Raw genomic sequence first — 19,649 nt, 5'->3', positions numbered from 1 at the left:
GTTACTGATGACGACGCACTTCCCGTTCATCGATCGCCGTACCGTGTTTCGGCGAAAGAGAGAGAAGTCACCCAGAAGCAAGTTGAAGAGATGCTTGACGACGACATCATCTAGCCCTCAAACAGTCTGTGGGCTTCACCGGTGGTCCTGGTGAAAAAGAAGGACGGGACTCTTCGGTTCTGCGTGGACTATCGTCGACTGAACGCCGTAACGAAAAAGGTCGTCTACCCGCTGCCCGGCATCGACGACACTCTGGACCGGCTGCGCCACGCCCGATACTTTTCGTCGATGGACCTGAAGAGTGGGTAGTGGCAGATCGAGATCGACAAACGGGATCGTGAGAAGACTGCCTTCGTTACGCCGGATGGACTGTACGAATTTAAAGTGATGCCGTTTGGACTGTGCACAGCACCGGCGACCTTCCAGCGCGTAATGGATATCGTCATCGCAGGCTTGAAATGGCAAAGCTGTCTCGTCTACCTCGATGACGTCGTGGTATTCGCAAACGACTTCGACGAGCACCTGAGACGTCTGTGAGCCGTGCTACAAGCTATCCAGAATGCTGGACTGTCGCTCAAGCCGTCAAAATGTCAGTTCGCTTACGGCGAGCTTAAATTCTTGGGCCATCTTGTGAGTGCTGAGGGTGTAAGCCCTGACCCGGCAAAGACATCCGTTGTCGCCGCATTTCCGAAGCCATCAGACAAGAAAGCCGTAAGAAGATTTCTTGGATTGTGCGCTTACTACAGGCGTTTCGTTCGCGATTTCGCCAAGATTTCTGCAGCCCTCACGCAACTGACGAAGGACGACGTGAACTTTAAGTGGGGGGAGGAGCAAGAACAAGCGTTCGACGAACTGATGGAAATACTCCAGTCGCCCCCTATCCTCGGACACTCCAATCCAGCAGCGGACACGGAAGTTTACACGGACGCCAGCAACGCCGGGCTCGGCGTGGTACTCGTCCAAAGACAAGACGGAGCAGAGAGGGTGATAGCTTACGTAAGCCGGGCACTGTCCAAGGCAGAAAAAATTTACTGAACGACCGCCAAGGAATGTCTCGCTGTCATCTGTGCGTTAACAAAGTTCTGACCGTACCTGTACGAGATCCCGTTCCGCGTTGTCACGAACCACCACGCTCTCTGTTGGCTCGCCAACCTCAAGGACCCGTCAGGACGCCTCGCTCGCTGGAGTCTCCGGCTGCAAAAATTCGACGTAACCATTGTGCATAAATCCGGCCGCAAGCATAATGACGCTGACTGTTTGTCTAGGGCTCCAGTCGATCCTCCAATCTCCGGCGCCGACGACGATGACGACGCCCGGTTTCTGGGCGCAGTTAACGCTACTGACATGAGGGCACTGCAACGCGACGACACGGAACTTCGCTCCGTGATCGACCATCTGGAAGGTCGAGGAGGCTCTGTCCCACGGGTCTTTTCTCGGGACCTACCGAGCTTTCTCCTGCAGCGAGGCGTGCTCTTCAGAAAGCATTTCGGAACCAGCGAAACTCCTTGGCTACTGGTTGTCCTTATCAGCCTCCGAGAAAAAATTTTTCAAACGTGCCACGACGACCCAACGGCCGGACATCTTGTCTACAGCAGGACCCTTGCCCGGATTCGTGACAAGTACTACTGGCCAAAACTCACGAAGATTGTTCATCTGTACACGCGGTCATGTCACGAGTGCCAACGGCGTAAGAAACCTTCGACGACACCTGCGGGATTCCTGCAACCGATATCGACCCCTACTACTCCTTTCCAACAAATTGGAATGGATTTGCTTCGGCCCTTCCCGCCATCGACGTCGGGGAACCGCTGAATAATCGTTGCCACGGATTACCTTACCCGGTACGCGGAGACGAAAGCCCTTCCGTCGGGAACAGCGGTGGAAGTCGCCAAGTTTTTCGTCAAGTCTATTCTCCTTCGACATGGCGCCCCGAAGTCTTGATAACCGACCGAGGGTCATCGTTCTTGGCCCAGCTCACGCAATAGATCATTCGGCTCAGCCATACCAGCCACCGTCGAACCACGGCGTACCACCCACAGACCAACGGGCTAACGGAGCGGCTCAACAAGACGATCGCCGACATGATATCTATGTATGTCGACGTAGAGCACAGGACGTGGGACGAAGTATTACCATACATCACGTTCGCCTACAACACCGCTGCTCAAGAAACAACCGGGTTTACGCCATTCAAGCTGGTGCATGGAAAAAAAGTGACGACCATGCTGGACGCGATGCTGCCCCATGAGCATGTGGATGACGGATGCAACGATGCCCATGTGGTCAGTCAGAGAGCAGAAGAAGCACGCCAACTAGCCCGCCTTCGAATCCACGATCAACAGCGTGTCGACGCTCGCCGGTACAATCTTCGTCGCCGCGCCGTCCACTTCCAGCCCGGAGACAGGGTATGGGTGTGGATACCGATCCGCCGCCGTGGTCTCAGCGAGAAACTGCTGAAGCGCTACTTTGGGCCTTACAAGATCATCCGACGCCTCGGAGATCTGAACTACGAAGTTCTTCCCGACGGAACACGACCCATAACCAGACGTCAGCCACTACCCGAGGTGGTGCACGTCGTCCGGCTGAAGCGGTATTACGAACGATAGCACTTTCCACCGTCGTCGACGTGTGAACTGTGAACTATGAACAGTGAACTGTGAACTGTGAGCTGTGGCTCGCGATTCTGCTGTCCTTTAGTTGTGGATTTGTTTTCACTTTGTGCTGCATCGGGATGATGCGCTTTTAAAGGGGGGAAATATGCCGCGCGCTAGGTCACGGACTTGTAGAAGGTTCTCGTTTATTCTTGCTGCGGACATAACTTATATCGTTTATGCCTGCTTTTGTTTTTCTAGAAAGTGCGTGTTCGTTCTCGCCACGAGCGCGCTACGCTCGAACCTTCTCCTCCGAATGTTCGAGATAGTGACTCACTCTAGATAAGAGGCCGCCCGCGACTTTGTCGAGTCAGTTTTCGCCCCAGCGTTCGATTCTGCTCTTTCGCCGACTTCGACGCCCGCGACGCTCTGCTGTTATCTTTTGTTTCCTTTTTATTTTTGGGCGCAAGTTCGCCCCCATTAAAAGTTTCAGTTTCGCCAGTTATTTTTTGTTTCCTCGCCCGTTCCTTCGCGACAATATGAATATTTTAGTTTTGTATATTTATGTCAAATACGGCGCGTAAGGTGGCAGACGTAAAAGTATCAACAAGCGATATATTACTTAAATACTTATTAGCATTAACGCTACAAGTGTGTCGACGCCGTATCAACCTTCATATGGAAACATGTTTCAAATTATCACATAACTGCTTTACCTTTTTTTCACATGAATGGAAATACAAGACATTGTTGAAGGCTTTGCTCTGCAGTATTTGAGGAGAAGAATAAAGCTGGTTGTCTTGCCGTTTGAAATACCAGAGGCACAACTCTCAACGTCCTTTTTCGCTTTACCCATTTTGTTAATCATATATATTTGACAGCTTGAACCAGGGGAAGATATAGAGAAATTGAGACAGGAGAGAATAGACAGCTGACTACCAACGATTATTTAGTGGGAACTTCTTTTTCCTTGCGTGTTTTCAGACACCAACAAAAATTATTACATATTAAAACCTATTATACTTATATAATAATGCATGTGTATGTTTACAAAATTTTCACATTACCTAAACCTAAACTAATATTTTAAATTCACCCGCCACAAGCTCATACTGCCATATTCTGGACCGTGACGCACCGTAGATATTGTCTCTCCTTTTTGTGAATAGTGATGGACGGGGTGCTGACGCACCCACTCGCTTGTTCTTCGATAGCAAGCGCCTCGAGCATCTCGCGCGCATGAGTATTGTTATTACTGGCTAGGATGGTCTAGGATGGTTATGTCCTTGAACGCTGCACTGCAGTGGCAAGTCCTGCAATGAGCTGCAAGATGCCCTGCCGACGTTCCTTTAAGGGATGCTGCGTGCTCGCGGGCTCTGTCGTTAATGCATCGGCCCGTCTGGCCGATGTAGCACTTCCCGCATGAAAGGGGAATGTTGTAAACCACTCCTGTCATGCATGGTACATATTGTGTTCTGTGGGCAATGTCGCACGTTTTTTCTTTGCTGTTCTGTTTTTAACTCGTCTGCACATGGAGTACGCTTTGTTAGGCGCGGAGCATACTACTTGGATCTCATTCCTCGCGGCGATCTTTTTCAATTTGTGCGTAATCCCGTGAACGTATGGTAGCACAGCGATCTTCCTTCGGGTTTCTTCGTTTACTTTTTTGCCCGACTTTGCACTCTTCAAGTTTCTGCAGATGGTCTCACAAAGGGGTACCAAGATACTTGTTGGGTATCCCGAATTCCGTAATCGTGACATCTGTTTTCCAAAGCTCTGCCCTATCTGGTGTTTACATGATTTGTTTAAGGCAGAAACTAACGCCGTGCTGGCGATACCTCTCTTAATAGTTCTTGAGTGGCCAGAGGTAAACGGTAGAAACCCTTTTGCTGACCGGGGTTCGTACCTCCAGCAAACGTGCCCTTGTTGGAAAATTAGCGCGAGGTCTAGGAATTTGATATTTTTGTCCACAGGTGATTCATGTGTGAACACCAATTCGGGGCAACTTTCTTGAAACACTTGCAGAATAGTATCCTTGCATTCTTCACTCTGGTCGTCACCTTCTGCGGCACAAAGTACTAAAAAATCGTCCACATATCGGAAGATGGCTGTGACCCTTGTATCTGTCAGATTACTTGCGATGATCTTTCCGCATGCCCCCAGGAATAAGTCACACAATTGCGGCGCTACCCGAGACCCAATACACACTCCACTCTTTTGCACATACTGTTGATCTTGAAAGTCTACTACAGTGGAAGTCAAATATACACCTAATAGTTCCAAGAAGGTGCTCACACTTAGTCCAGCAGTATTCTGAAACGCTGTAGAGCCCTGCTCCTCGATGGTGGATCGGAGAATTGCCATGAGTCTTCTGTGTGGGATTGAGTAGTACATATCTTGGATATCGATGGAAAATCCAGATGTGACGCTTTCTCCATTATTCTTAAGATATTCAATTAAATGTTCCGAATTCTTAATTCTGTACGGATCGTCGGATTCTATCAAGGACAACTGTTTCGCCAGGAACGTCGACAAATGGACTTGCCAGGTTCCTCTTTCCGACACAATGGCCCGAAACGGTATGCCTTCCTTATGTGTTTTTGCTGAGAAAAAAACTTGCAGGTGTCCCTTCTTCGTTTTCTTTATTTTTGTGCTGAGGCTGTTAAGCTCGTTGTTATCAAGTAGCTTCAGGGCTGCTGGTTTAGACTTCTTGCTTCTTTTTTCTTCCACATGAATGAAGTTCTTAGCCATTGCAGCAGAAGCTTTTTCTTCGTATGCGTCTGAATCTAAGACCACAAATCTGCCTTCCTTATCAGAAACACAGAGCTTAAGATCTTTGTTGATTAGCTCATGTACTGTGATACCAAAGCTCCTATTTGCTTTTGCTGAGCTTCTTTGGCTTGCGATGCAGTCAATCCCTTCACTGATTATCTGTGAAGCGCTCTCATCTTGAGCCTTGGATGCGATGTTTCTGACCAAGGCAACCTTGTCAATGGACTGTAGCCGTGGTGGTAGAGCAAACTTCGGCCCTTGTTCTAGTATATTTCTCGCCTTATTTGAGATACTGATATCTCCGATGACTTGAAGGGCCTGTCTTTTTGGATGTTCCTTGTCCTTCCTTGCCAGGTGCTCCTTGAAATATGGGAGATACTGTGTTGTCCACATGGTCTCTGTTGAATGCCTTGCGATAGTCAGGTGGTTAATAAAAACATTGTAGTGGGGACACTTGGCACGTAGAAAATCTGTGAGAAGACGTTGTTGTCGCCAAGTCTCTGACCTGAGGATCTTGCTTACTCGCATAGCATGTCCCTGCGACGGAGCTATAAGGCCGAAGACTTGCCTTACATCATCTAGGATGATATTCTTGTTGATGCTACGTGCTAGTAGCCTACCTTGGCACGTGGTGGTGGCAATAAGATGGCTTAGAGTCTGCGGGGCCATTGATTGAATGCGTAGGAAGGAGGGGCTCAAATAACTAGAAAGAAACTGAGCAACGGTTGATAGTGGAGCTTGTTGGTACATACTTGTATATATATTTGACAGCTTGAACCAGGGGAAGATATAGAGAAATTGAGACAGGAGAGAATAGACAGCTGACTACCAACGATTATTTAGTGGGAACTTCTTTTTCCTGGCGTGTTTTCAGACACCAACAAAAATTATTACATATTAAAACCTATTATACTAATATAATAATGCATGTGTATGCATGCATGTGTAGCACCCCGTCCATCACTATTCACAAAAAGGAGAGACAATATCTACGGTGCGTCACGGTCCAGAATATGGCAGTATGAGCTTGTGGCGGGTGAATTTAAAATATCAGTTTAGGTTTAGGTAATGTGAAAATTTTGTAAACATACACATGCATTATTATATTAGTATAATAGGTTTTAATATGTAATAATTTTTGTTGGTGTCTGAAAACACGCAAGGAAAAAGAAGTTCCCACTAAATAATCGTTGGTAGTCAGCTGTCTATTCTCTCCTGTCTCAATTTCTCTATATCTTCCCCTGGTTCAAGCTGTCAAATATATATACAAGTATGTACCAACAAGCTCCACTATCAACCGTTGTTAATCACGCTTTCCTATAGTCAATCACCATTTTGTATTCAATGTGACAATAAACATACACCGTATTCTCGGCAACATATATAAGCTTACGTAAAACGTCTAAAAGTAGAATTAACTTTGAGGGTTGTACCTTTACACTATCTAACTTGTTGCTCGTAATACTGTGAAAGCCACGAGTGGGAGAGAGGGTCGCTTGGGCACGAATTCTGAGTGACGGGTTAATATTTGAAGGGATAAACGCCGATGTGGGCAAGCACAAAAAAGAGTGCGGGCAGACGGAGAGATCCTACATACTTCCCCTTGTTGCTAATTGCTCGGGTTTTTATCTTATATGCTGGCACCTGCACTTTTGATAGCGCTACCCGCGACTAGTGAGTTTAAGTATAGCTTTTTGCTTTGGTAACTAAAATACCGGACTAAAGTTCTAAACGAAACAGCTGGTGACGAAAAGCAATGAGATCAAAGTATGATATGAGTGCATCGCTCTATACAGCGCTTGAACTGAGCTCAGACCTTCAGCCTGCAAATATCCAAATTATGAGGAGTATATAAAAATCACACTGGTTCCTCCAATTTGTGATTTAGACATATACATGTTTTGGTCTTCAAGTTTAAAACTCTACCCCCAAGTTTTCAAAGAAAAATAAAACAAACAATTTTCAATTGATGTGGCTTTATATGCTTTACGTTTTGCAGTTATCGCTTTGGACCCTTCTTCACCCAGGGCTATTATGACTCGACCTCAAACACGCTAAGTATATAAACACGTTTAAACTATATAAATTATTAAACTCCGTTTTTTCTCAATTTGAAATTGCACTCCGCCCGTGTTGTTCGGTACCTCAGGCGTCTGAATGCTAGAAAAACGAAAACAAAAACATATGGTTCAAATGGGAAACGGTTGGTTGCTTTGACTGCTTCAGAGTAAAAGGAGTATGAGTAAATGTCTTGTGTTCGGCTTATATTTATTTATGAGCTGATAACATTTTATTTTATTGCCGCAGTTTACCAGGCCGCTTCACTTCATGGAATTTTCAGCGGAGAACATCTACCAAAGTAATGTATTTTTTTGGTATGCTACTGTACCTAGTTTTTTTTTTTTAAATGTTCAAACACACTCATTCCTTGTCTTTCTTGTACAACTCTCCAATTTAATTAATAATAGCATGAGAACGTAAACTGGCAGGCAGGTAAGCGCCATATCAAAGAGCAGGGGCCCTAAGCTGGGCGCTTGGCGAAAACGACGGCGAGAAATCTGGCGGCCGCGATTGGCCAATGCCACACTTGACCTTGGAGCCGGCCAATCATAGCCGCCGAATTTCTCGCCAACTTTTCCGCCAAGTGTCCAGATTAGGGCCCCAGTGTGGTGTCATGAGGCAGAATAGGCGCGTACGCTCAAAGTAGGTTCATGTGCGAGCGTCAACTGCTAGCCTCTTCCAATGACTGCACATAGCCCCCGCCCCCGAGACGAATGACTCCATAAACTGATAACGGGCAGGGCCTGTGTGCAGTAAGCAGAAAGCCTACAACCTCGTTTCATTGTGGGTCCGAGTGCAGTCAGACGCATGACGACATGCTAACATAGGAACACATACTAAAGCGCGAGGTTAAGACACATTCACATTCAGAGTGCATGCTTTGTTATACCCGACAATATCACACACACAGAGAAAGACAACGAACACCGTGACGTTGCGCTTTTAGGGCTGCTTGATTGGCCCGATCGATTCGTAGCGTCGGCTGCGCTCTTAATGAAAGTTAAACGATATAAGCATAGCAGACGACGATCGCATATGAAAGCGCTTTGTGCGGACGCAATTATATTCGCTAATATCGCCGGGCAGCTGCGCGATGCGGTGCTGGCCGGCCCGCCCGTCGACGCTGTTCCTATTGGCTGTATGGGTTGTTCCTATAGCCAGCAGAATGAAAGCACATGTTTATACTCTATCTCGCTGTAACTTGGCAGAGGGTGAACGCCACTCCCTACATTGCGTTCCGACGGCTTCGATATTCGCCACGTGTACGAGCCAAACGGGCACATATTGGAGCATGACGCAGTGAAAAGCGTGACACGTCTTCGCAGTAAAAGCGCATTCCGGTGATACATAGTCACGTATCGCATCACTTCGTTGTCCCGATTTGCCAGCAGAGGCCGTAGCATTTCTTGCTTCAGACGCAAGGCTATGCGACCCAAACAAAGTAATAGCACACAATTGAAAAATGCAGCCGCCACTTTCATGCTTCATGTTTCTTCGTTTAGTCGCTGGAGAGTGCCGAACCAAACAACATTGCAGGTTCTCTATGTATTAGCTCGGCTTCGTAACTTCTATGTCGACCCGCTATGCATTGCTAAGTAAGAGAGCTCGGATATACAATATTCACATAGTTTCAAGGTCTTCTATTGAGTAATGAAGATTCGTCATTTTATGAACATGGAAATGCCGGAAACTGTTCTGGATATCTACACAAGATAATTAAGAAACTTTCTATCAAATCAAAAGATAAACGAATAGATCGGCTGGTTGTCTGTAACACTGTGTATTCTAATCGACACACTTATTTTTATACAAACAAATCAACCTTGCACACATCTCGACTGTCAAGCTAGACTTGCAGAAAAGTCTAAATTGAATAACAAAATTCAGTATGTCCCAGTAGAACTTCTTTAACGACAAAAAAGCAAGTGATGCGTGTGAAACGATATGCTCCACGTTCTCCCGAAATGTAAAAGCAACACCTTGAGGAGGACTTGTATTCTTGTATACTGACGAAAGGTAAGGTTCCTTTTCCGTTCCACTTCAAGTCCGAGCTTTGCAGAAGCTACATGAGCTAGTTCCGAAATTTCGGCATCCCCACCAAGCACGCGCGCTCGTGCAGAGCAAGCGTCTTCGAGGTTCAATGAGTGCTCGTCTTCTATCTCGCATCGAGATAGACACACTATTCGGGAGAGATTCAACCGCCGCGCCTCTTGCCGCTAATTTGAAAACTAAACCCACCGGGACAACAGCAACACGAATTCTTTGATTGCGTTTCTGACGCAGCGCTAGGCTGACGTAGCTGAACTTTGTGTCGGCGTCCGGCTGGGTCTCATGCTCACTTAGTTTAGCATGAATGTAACGTGAGGCCCCAACCGAACGCTGACAGCGTTTGTACATAATCCGTGTTCCACGATTGATGCAGGAAGATGACGTGAAGAATCCAGTCAACAGTACTTGTGTGGGATTATCACAGCGCTACGTGAAATAGCAGTGTTCCTGTATATAGCCACCTACGGTGGCAGAGTTGCGCAATCAGCCTCGGCGACTGGCCGCAGCGTCGGCTTTTTTGCAACGGCCCTGGATGCTTTGCTCTACACGTGGCTGAATTCGGCGAATAGCGGCGCTGCGCGCGCCGCCGCGTATGGAAAACAGAAAAGGAGGAGAAAGAGGCGAAAGCAGGGGAACGTACGCCGGGGTGCGTGCAACGTCGGCGGAGCGACCGTAGCGGTGGCTTTCCTGAACGGCGCTGGATGTTTTGCTCCGAACGTGAACGACCTCGACGAATAGAGGCATGGCGGCGCGGGGAAAACAAATGCGCAACCCAGCGCCCCCCTGGGGGGAGCATATCGAGGAACTCTATAAAAAAGCTTGACAAAGCGCCATCTATAGTCTGATTCCTCTTTAATAGACTACCCCCGTACTCAGCTTCACACTATGTGTGAGCGAAAAAGAAACCACAAGCGCCAGGATCTTGTTTTGAACAGCGCTCGCACTGCAGGCCACCTACGACCAAAATCACGGGTCTCGGGAACATGACTTTTACTTTTCTCGCACCTAAACGCTAGATCGGCCAATTGCGTTTCGCTACGACAGACTGCACTAAAGCCGTTTAATTCAATTTGCCACTGCTTGCGACCGGCTGCGCAGTAGCGCAGATGGTTGTAACAGTCGCAAGAAGCTTAAAATTGGTTTAAGAAGCTTCGTCCACACACTTGCGACTCCTTAGGACCGTGAGCCTTAAAACCGTTTAAACTATTTTACTGTGATAGAACACAATGGCGCCACCTATCGGGTAGCTAAGGAATACTTGGCAGTTCCTTATATTTCGTTATTTTTCCGCGCATCATTTTTTTGTTTATAAAATTTTATGGCTCTATAAAATTTTGTCACTGTTGTAACCGAACATCTATTTCTAATAGGTAGAGAACGTACATTTTATCTTTGAAATACCACAAAACCTTTGCTTTAGTGAAATGCAGTTCTAGTGTCACCTCGTAGATGGCGCCAGCATGCCAGTGTGTTCATTCCTCGAAAGATATCTCAAGAGGTTTTAAAGCACACGGTCCTAAGCTGTCGTAAGCGTCTGAACGGGCTTTAGCCTCTTCGGTCGTCAGCAGTGACAAGCATGTAAACCAACCTGCCGTCGAAATATCTGTTCGTAAAACCACATGCCTCTATGTACTGGCGAAGTGCAGTGCACCGAACCCAAAAACGTACGTCCGTCTTGCTTAAAACAGCCAGAAGTTCTTCCTTGACTAGATTCGCGCAGCGAGTGTTCTTCTGATCCGAGCCCGTAATAAGCCCGTGAGTCATGTTCCAAAAATAGCTCAGCCACTGCACGCATATTCCGATTCCCGTCATTCAGGGATGTAATTCCAGAAGCTACAAGATTTCGAACGCCGTGGTCTGTCGTTCACCTGTAAATATTTATCATCCCCGAAGGCCCACGGTTGCTATGTGCTTTCTTATAGAGGCATATACTCAAGAGTTATCATTATTACGAAATACCGCCTTACCGAACGTCGTGCTGCTAAAACATATAGGACCACGTTAATTCTGATTACAGATCCTATCTATATGGTGGACTTGGGTCAAAAATAGCCCACCAAATTGCTCGCACCGTCGAAACAATGGGTAAGATCAGTTTTGTGTCTGCGAATATCGAGCAACAAAACGTCATTTTTTGGTTCTGGTGTTGTTTGCGATGTTATACATTACCCGGTGTGATGGAAAAAAAGGGGGAAATGAGGACTCGGGATTCCAGAACAGTGGGTGCGAAAGAATAGATATTATTTACAGAAATATAAGAAAGAACAAGAAGCATGGGAAGCACAGCGAGCTATATAAAGTCCACATAAAGTCAGACAGAGAAGTTCCGCTTACAAGGTGCCGCTCGTTCTTGGGAATCACAGCAGTCTCGAGCCTGAATGTTGATTCTTCAGGGCGATGACTCCGAGCAGACGGCAGGTCCCCAACAAGCCTGGTTTCAGCCTCCACAGGCCTTTCGACGCCTGTCCGGGGTTTAACTCGGTTGTCTGGTTCACCGGTGTCGCGATGCGTTCGATATCGGTCACTGCCTTCCGCCCTCTGCCACGAGCGCATCTCTGCCCGCGCTTCCACCGCCTCGTCTTCTCCATTTAAGTCCCGTTCATATCGTCACACCCGGTAATGACTGAGCACGGGGCCCTAAATGTTTCTGTCGTCACAAAGATATCATGAATTTCAGCGATGCCCTTTTTACATGAGCTCAGTGTCACATATTGCGTGTAACTGGTTAAGACATAAATTTCTGCAAACGCGTCAAGTCAATTGAAATGGTGCACAATCTTGGTTGCCGAAGAGTACTCAACGCTTCATATGTGTCTTAAGATTGAGACGAACAATTCCAGAATTTGTTTTAATGTTTCCCAGCGAACGTTTTAGGGTTTATCGAAGTCATGTTTTCATTTGCAACTTAGTTCATTAACAAACAAGAAAAATAACGTTTAAAAAATTTATCGTGAGTAAAATAATCGCCCTTATCTACATGGATGCCAGAAACAAAAGCAAAGTTGAGGCCGGAATGGTCAACTCTGCCGCACTGCTGACTTCGATCAGTTCGTTGACTCAAACAACAAATAAACGAATGGCTCCAAAAAAAAACAACATCCGCTCACTAATAGATAGTTTTGGACTTTTTAAAGCAAGTTCTACAGTATAAACTCTTAATAAAAGAAAAAAAGGGAAAGAGGGGGTGGGGTTGCGAGAATCAGTTTTAGCAGTCTCATTTATCTTCGATTTACGCCTTCAAAAAGGCAGCTACGCTTTTGTTATTTCGGTACCCAAGATATACTGTCAATCCAATAGAATGAACTTTCATCACCGTATGGCTCCTGCGGAGTGGAGTGTTTTCAAATGTTTTTAAAATTAGGACATTTATTAAAGTGTGGAAGTTAATGTAATCTTTTGGGATGTATGTTCTATATGCGCATAATTAGCCAAAGCGTGCGTGGAATTGATTTTTTGTTATTAGCCTACTAAAGTAATCGAAATCAACAGTATTAAACCCAAGCTGGCGCTGGAGACGGCAGTGTCATGTTTAATTTACAATCATAGTGGCAGGACCTGAACCTTGCGCAGAGAAAAACAAGTGATTTAAGCATAAACTGGTGAGCAACGCGTCAAATAGTTTGGCTCAAACATGGGTCATGGTTACTAGAGGCGTAATATCTAGAGCTGCTCTCACCATTCCTCTAAGCGTACACCTGGGTGAGAATGACAGCAGTTGAGCGTCTGCCGCATCAATGTACTTCAAAGCATGAAACAAATAACGCACCAGAGACATGAGATCTCTGGTGCGTTATGTTTACGCAAAACTAAAATGAAACAATCGGCTACTGACGTGACGTGGCAGCCTTGGTTGGTGCCTCGTTGTGCAAATCTATTCTTTACTAATAAACTAAAACGCGCTTTCGTTGTCGCGTTAAAGTTAACTGCGTTCCGTTTTGTGCTTATTGTTGAAAAAAAGAAAGTCAGAAATAGCGATAATTTGAAAAAAAGGACTGGTAATAAGTAAGAAGCGCCTTTTGTTCGTAATGATTTACTGCAAAAAAAAAAAAAAGCGCCTTCCTGAACCGAAAACTATTGCGATCAATGAATGCGGAAAGCCACTTTCAGATTAAACTAGACTGACAAGAAAACGAAGACAAATGCTAGTGTTAAAACCAAATGAAGCGGCGTTGAATATAGGCAAGAAGTCATCGCCGTCAAAGATCTCATGGGAAGCAAGGAAAAAGGTTTACGACCGCAAAGCTACATAGCCATGTGAGAAGTTTAAAAACATTGAGGTGAAGGAAACTAATGCAGCCGGCGATATCTGACTGAGTGAGAAGATTGCGCATTTTATACAAGTGTCGATCCAAGCGAAAAGGTGAACCACGTGAAAAGGTTTCATCCAGAAAAGCGGAATGTACACTTTTATAATCCGAATTGAAAACTCACATCATGTTAACAGTGATCATGTCGTTTCCGAACAAGCACTGCAGCTGCAATTTTATGCATCTGCAAATGCTTACTACTAAAAGGCTAAAAACCGGGCTGTTAGTCAAAACTGCTGAGTACATCAAGCAAATAAGGAAGGGTAGAGCCATGTTCATGTCACCTAGATGCAGGATGTATCTATCTACATTTTATTCTTATGTTCCTAAACTATACAGTTGTAGATATGCGATTTTAGATTGTATAATGTGAAATGATTTGATCTTTGTAAATCGTTTGTATATAATTTCAAGGAATTTACTTCAATATTATCGTATGGCAAGTTCGCGGGACACTTCGGAAGTTTAGCCTTCATTATATAAGTTTACAAGAACCCGCCAAAAAAGCTACCGGCAAACGTGAAAAATAATGTAGAGGGAAAAAATAGTATCTGAAAAAAGACTACAGAAATAGTTTCAACTAACCGAGTTACTGGACAGGTGAGAAGTGCAAACAATGGGATCTGGGTGAGACGCAACGTCACCAGGATGAGGTAAAAGCGAAGTATAACGACAAGTGGACAATGTTCTTTTTGGGCAAAAATATTATGAAAGTCAAAACTTTTTCAATTCACCTGTATAACAATTTACATATGACGCAGATATATTTTCCGCTTGCATCTTGTATCAGTTTTATTGAACTCTTCATTTATGAGCGCCCGGCTTGCATGCTTGGGTTAGTGACTCTAATTTACGCTTGGCATTGCAGTGCTCTACAGTCTATTTCTTGTTTAAAAATAGTGTCTTTTATGAATTCCGTTTGATTGATTTCCGTTAATCTTATTAAAGTCTGTCTTGAAAATAAATTTCAGATGTATCAACTATTAATTCAGGTGTTCCAGGAAATGTGTACGTTTGGTCAGGAATCATGGCGAAAAATTACTTGGAGGCAGCGAAGTGTCTCCAGAGAGCAACTCGAAAGGTAATCTTTGACTGTCTTGATCAACAAACTTTTGCTCTGATTAATATATTTAGAACGTTAATATGTATTTGACATTATTTTGTATTTGTCATTTTAATATCGATATCAACAATCCAATGCTTTGCTTTTATTACATTCATATATAAAAATATAAATAGCATTTATGCATTAAAGTTATAAGCTTAGTAGTCATACTAACGTAAAAACTCTAGCCTCAACTTTCTTTTAAACAAAAGAGCGTTGATGTCCTCATTCAGGCGTTCTGAGATCAGTAACATCTGAATTGAAACATCTAACCTAGGGCCTGCTGTTTTGTTTTTACTTAAAGGCTAACTTGAGAAAGAAGCACTTCAATACTTTTTGTTTGACGTCGGGGAACAAATATATTTAAAAAAAATTCACTTTGACGTTATAATTAGTCATGAAGGTAAAACCGCTATATACCCTAACCATCAACTCTAACAAAAAAAAAAATAGTGTATGTACGGTGCGTGGAACGCGACTTGGACTGGTCTGTCTACCGCATCCTAAAGTGTGATCCCCCGATTTACGTTTCATGACGTCTAGACGTATTACGTTGTTGCCAGCCGCGATCCTGGCGGGGCCACACCAGCGTTGGTGGATGTGGCAGATGCCTTTCCTGCTGCTGGTCGCTTTCCAGCTTTTGTAGCCAGGACTTGGGACGGCGCGACAAAAGCGACACTCGAGTTCGCGAGTACATTTTCGCCGGAACTTCTGACCCCAAACGCCAAGATCGCGACACCCGACAACACGACATGCCGACTCCTGGGGAGTCATTTGTTGCCACTTCGGGACAACCTTTGTCGTATGGGCGGGATCGGACGCTATACACACCAGTCAAAGGTGCGTTCTAGGCACCGTCGTATAGATCCTTTTCATGGCAAAAGCAGCCACACTGGGCTTCAGTCTTTGACGTCGCACAAAATTTCCTGTTCATGAACAAGAGTGTGTTTACATATTTACAAGTTGAGTTGCACGCAGGCAACATCCAGAAACCGTATACCTTGTACTTATCAAAAACACGGATGTGGGTAGCAGTACGACCCTGCTCCTACTCACTATGAAAAACCGCGAACATCATCGTCGCAGGAAATCATGCTCTCCAAGTGTCCACTGTTTGATCTTTAAGTGGTCCGCTATCGTCTCGCGCAATTTTAAAAGCCCGGGGAACATGGTTGTGAAACGGCGACGCTGAATTTCGACCCTATATCTACATTTTCACAAGACTTGCCGTGCTAGTATTCTTAGCAGTTTCTCAAAGCGATTACGCGTACGCCTTTGGGAAGGGACGGGCAACCCAAACACTTAAGATACAAGAGTATAGAGTGTGCCCGCACTTACACAAATGGTGAAAACCAGACATGTACAAATTACTCAAAAAAGGTAGTTAAGTTAAGTTACTGAGTATCGACGCCAAAAGTAATTGGAGTAGAGTAGAAATTACGCATTCGTAATAGTAATTGAGTAAACTACTAACTACTGTAAAAAGTAGCGAGTTACTTTGAAGTTACTTTCGAAGTTACTTTTTTATATTTTTGTGATAGCAAAATGAACAGCAGTTTTGATCAATGAAAAACCCTGCGAGCCTAAAATAAATGCAGCCATTTCATGGCTTGCGTTTTCGCCAAAATAGTTTATTCGCTCGCAGAAGCAGTTGACTTTCAAAGTTCTTGATAGGAGAGTTTCCCCTTTTCTTTCTAAAGACGTCCCCAGCCAAGCTAAATAGACGTTCCACCGACGGGCTGGATGGAACGGCACCATTGAATTTGAGAAACAGGCTGTGCAGGGTCGGGTAAGCGAGTGTCGGCATCTTAGGTGTCCATGACGAAACATGTGAGGTTTGCCTCGGGTAGAGGGTCTTTTATAACAAACTTTCCTCCTTTTTTTTTTCTTCGTCAAGTTGAGATTGTTATGACTGGCCCCTCTTTATTCCGACGTCGTTCTGAGAGTACGCTGAGCGAGTGCACCAGACCGTCAAGGGTTCAAGTCTCGCGCCACGACGATGAGATCACTCGGACGACTGTGCGTCCCGTTGTAGTGCTAGTGATACGCTACTGAACAAAAAAATTGTTTTCGTTTAACAAAAGATGAACCGAAGTATACTTCGCCGCTGACGCCGGGTCCAAGAAAAGGATCTCCCAAGGGTAACTCGCAATCCTCGCCGGCGACTACAATATTTTGACGCGCCCGAATCGTTTCTAACAAAGAGGTCTCCCAGGCATGGATGGTCGGAAGGACGCGAAGGATTACGTGAACAAGCATCGTCGCTGGAAGCGGGAACGTGCTCCCATGAACGGATTATCCGTACAAGGGTTTGTGCGCGGGGGAGTCCGGCTTTGCAAAGGCATATGCGCTGACGGCAAGGCGCCCAGCTGCGAGGTCATTCCAGTGGCGCCTCCCGTGGAACCTACCGCTTGAGTCAGAACTCACTCAAGACAGACAACACGAAAACAACAACAACTCTCAGAGTGCCCCCGTCTTTCACGGTTGCAGCTGGAAACGCGGCGCCTGCGTGCATTACCGGATTAGGTCAATACCCGACCAAGGCTTGTTCAGCAGCTCTTCCTGCGTTCGTGCGTGCCGGTGTTATGTTTTGGCTGCTCGTCGCCACCTTGGCCCAAGGACGCCTTCCCGAACAAGGGGGCCCCTTGTTCGGGAATGTCACTTCATCTGCAGGCGTCTTATTCATTTCTGCGCTCAAACTTTCGTGATGGGCAAAATTATCACTATATAATTTCGAAAGTAGTTAGTAATTTGAGTAGAAGTTACCTGAAAAAAGTAGTTAAATTAAACTACTAATTACCCAAATCAAGTTGTAATTGAAAGTTACCAAGTTACTCGAAAAAGTAGTTAAACTACAGTAGTTTGAGTAGAGTAGTTGAACTACGTCCAAGTCTGGTGAAAACATGCTCGCTTGTCTTTGGGTAAGTACATTAGGAAAGGTGTCTGTCAAGATAAAGTCCCGATGTGACAACCTGTCCCTGCCTGGCAGCATTTCTTACCGATACTTCAAGTCACCGTCGGCAGCGTACGGTGATGCGTATGCGTTTAACATGCCATCCCAAACTGCATAAAAACTTCGGGCTTGGTGTCGTACAGACACGTCTGCTACACAAAGTGCTTCGCCCATTCGCGACTCGGCAATCTCCTGAACGCGCGCAGTGGGCATTCCTTCAGTCACCCGACGCTGTATCATGACGACAGAAACATACCATAGGGAGGGAGTCTGTGCCGCATAGCACAGGTTGCCAAGCCCCCTGGGCACGAGAGTTTGGCGAAGGTGACCCAACCAATACCATACAAGAGGTCGACGAACATACTTTGTGTTGTTTAAAAGATTGAGCACACATTTTAGAGCCAATAACCGCGTAAACGTTGGCGGGCACAGAGTGCTCAAGCCACCACTGGACCGTGGTAGGCGCAGTATCGGCCTGGCGACAAGTTCAGTTTTCCCGTCTCCCCAAAAGTGAGAAGATGATAGATGTCAATCTACGCTTCAAAACGGGTGATGAGAGTGCGATCTTTGCCATAAACCGTAGCTTCGAGCATTATAAACTCTTTATTAAAAGCGTTTACCTTTAAAGGGAAGTTAAAACACAGAAGCGTGCTGCACTTGGGGACTTCCTGCCGGGTCGAAAAATTTTTCCCGGGCGAGGGATGCTACAGAATTTCTGGGAGAGGTACCCCACAAATACCTACAGTTCAAACAAGGAGAATACTAATAGAATCGATCGAAAATAATCCAAACTGCAGCGCCATACTTTTCTCGCTATTCAACTATGCCCCAGAAAGTGCGGCGTAGCCCGCAGAAATACGCTGGACTGCCAAAAAGCGGTCAGAGGTACGCAGAAACAAGGACACATCATCCGCATAGGCAGAGACAGACACTGTGCCCCGTCCGGAAAGCGGGAACCCATAGACGAGCTCACCCATGTGTACTTTACCTAACAACAGGTCAATACTATTTATAAAAGGCAAAGGAGACCGAGTGCAGCCCTGTCATACCTCTCTCGTAACTGAGAAAGCGGCCGTCGGACGACCGTTAACAATAGGTTCGCTAGGCAGACCCGTGTATAAACTCTAAGGCAAATCTATAAATGAACGAAAAAATGCAAATGCCGCTAAAACTGAAAACGGTGTTCTTCCTGATCAAAGGCCTTTGCTTGATCGAGAGATTTGAAGGCGCCACTCAACAGCCGAACGTAGCATACGCGAAAAGTCCCGTGTCAGTGCTAAAGAAGATAAACCGGTACGTCCTGGATTACTGCAATTCTTAAAGGGGCAAACTATCAAAGCCATAAAGTTGCGTAATCGTCTAACTAAAACTTTTGCAATAATCTCATAATCGGCGTTGAGTAATGCAAATGGGCCGGCAGACACAAGGCTCGGATAACACTTCCACGTTCTTGGCGAGAAGGTCACTCTATTGAGTTAAAAAAATCATGCACGTATTCGGTTATTAAGAAAGTATTAATAACATTACCAAGAACCTCACCTAGCACATTACAATATTCGTAACAAAATTCAGTGGGTAAACCATCATGACCTAATGCGGCACCGATTTTCATGGAATGCAAGGCTTCGGAGACTTCCACGCCCGAAGCTGGGCGTGAAAGACTTTCATTCACTTTAGCAGGGACGCCTGGCAGATCTCCACAAAACTGTCGTACAACAGAAGCAAGGCAACAGGAGTCACCGTTTTGCGTGGAACTATAAAGACAAGAAAAATATGTTCTCAAAACGTTCTCGATGTCCTCCCGCCAAGAC

At 45.5% G+C, this 19,649-nt stretch overlaps 1 protein-coding gene across 1 annotated transcript in view; it reads left to right on the top strand.

Moving 5' to 3' along the window:
* Positions 1–19,649, top strand: part of LOC115323870 (membrane metallo-endopeptidase-like 1) — a 128,338-nt gene that overhangs the window by 82,383 nt on the left and 26,306 nt on the right. Inside the window, exons 13-16 of the mRNA XM_029984378.4 lie at positions 7,363–7,421; positions 7,671–7,722; positions 11,491–11,558; positions 14,752–14,861. Of these exons, the coding sequence (XP_029840238.2) occupies positions 7,363–7,421; positions 7,671–7,722; positions 11,491–11,558; positions 14,752–14,861 (289 nt within the window). The remainder of the gene's footprint in view (positions 1–7,362; positions 7,422–7,670; positions 7,723–11,490; positions 11,559–14,751; positions 14,862–19,649) is intronic.

The sequence above is a fragment of the Ixodes scapularis genome, unplaced genomic scaffold (assembly GCF_016920785.2).
Source record: "Ixodes scapularis isolate PalLabHiFi unplaced genomic scaffold, ASM1692078v2 PGA_scaffold1__304_contigs__length_218370807, whole genome shotgun sequence".
In the NCBI taxonomy this organism is placed as follows: Eukaryota; Metazoa; Arthropoda; class Arachnida; order Ixodida; family Ixodidae; genus Ixodes; species Ixodes scapularis.
The sequence above is the reverse complement of the archived record's forward strand: the minus strand, read 5'-3'. Positions and strand labels throughout refer to the sequence as shown.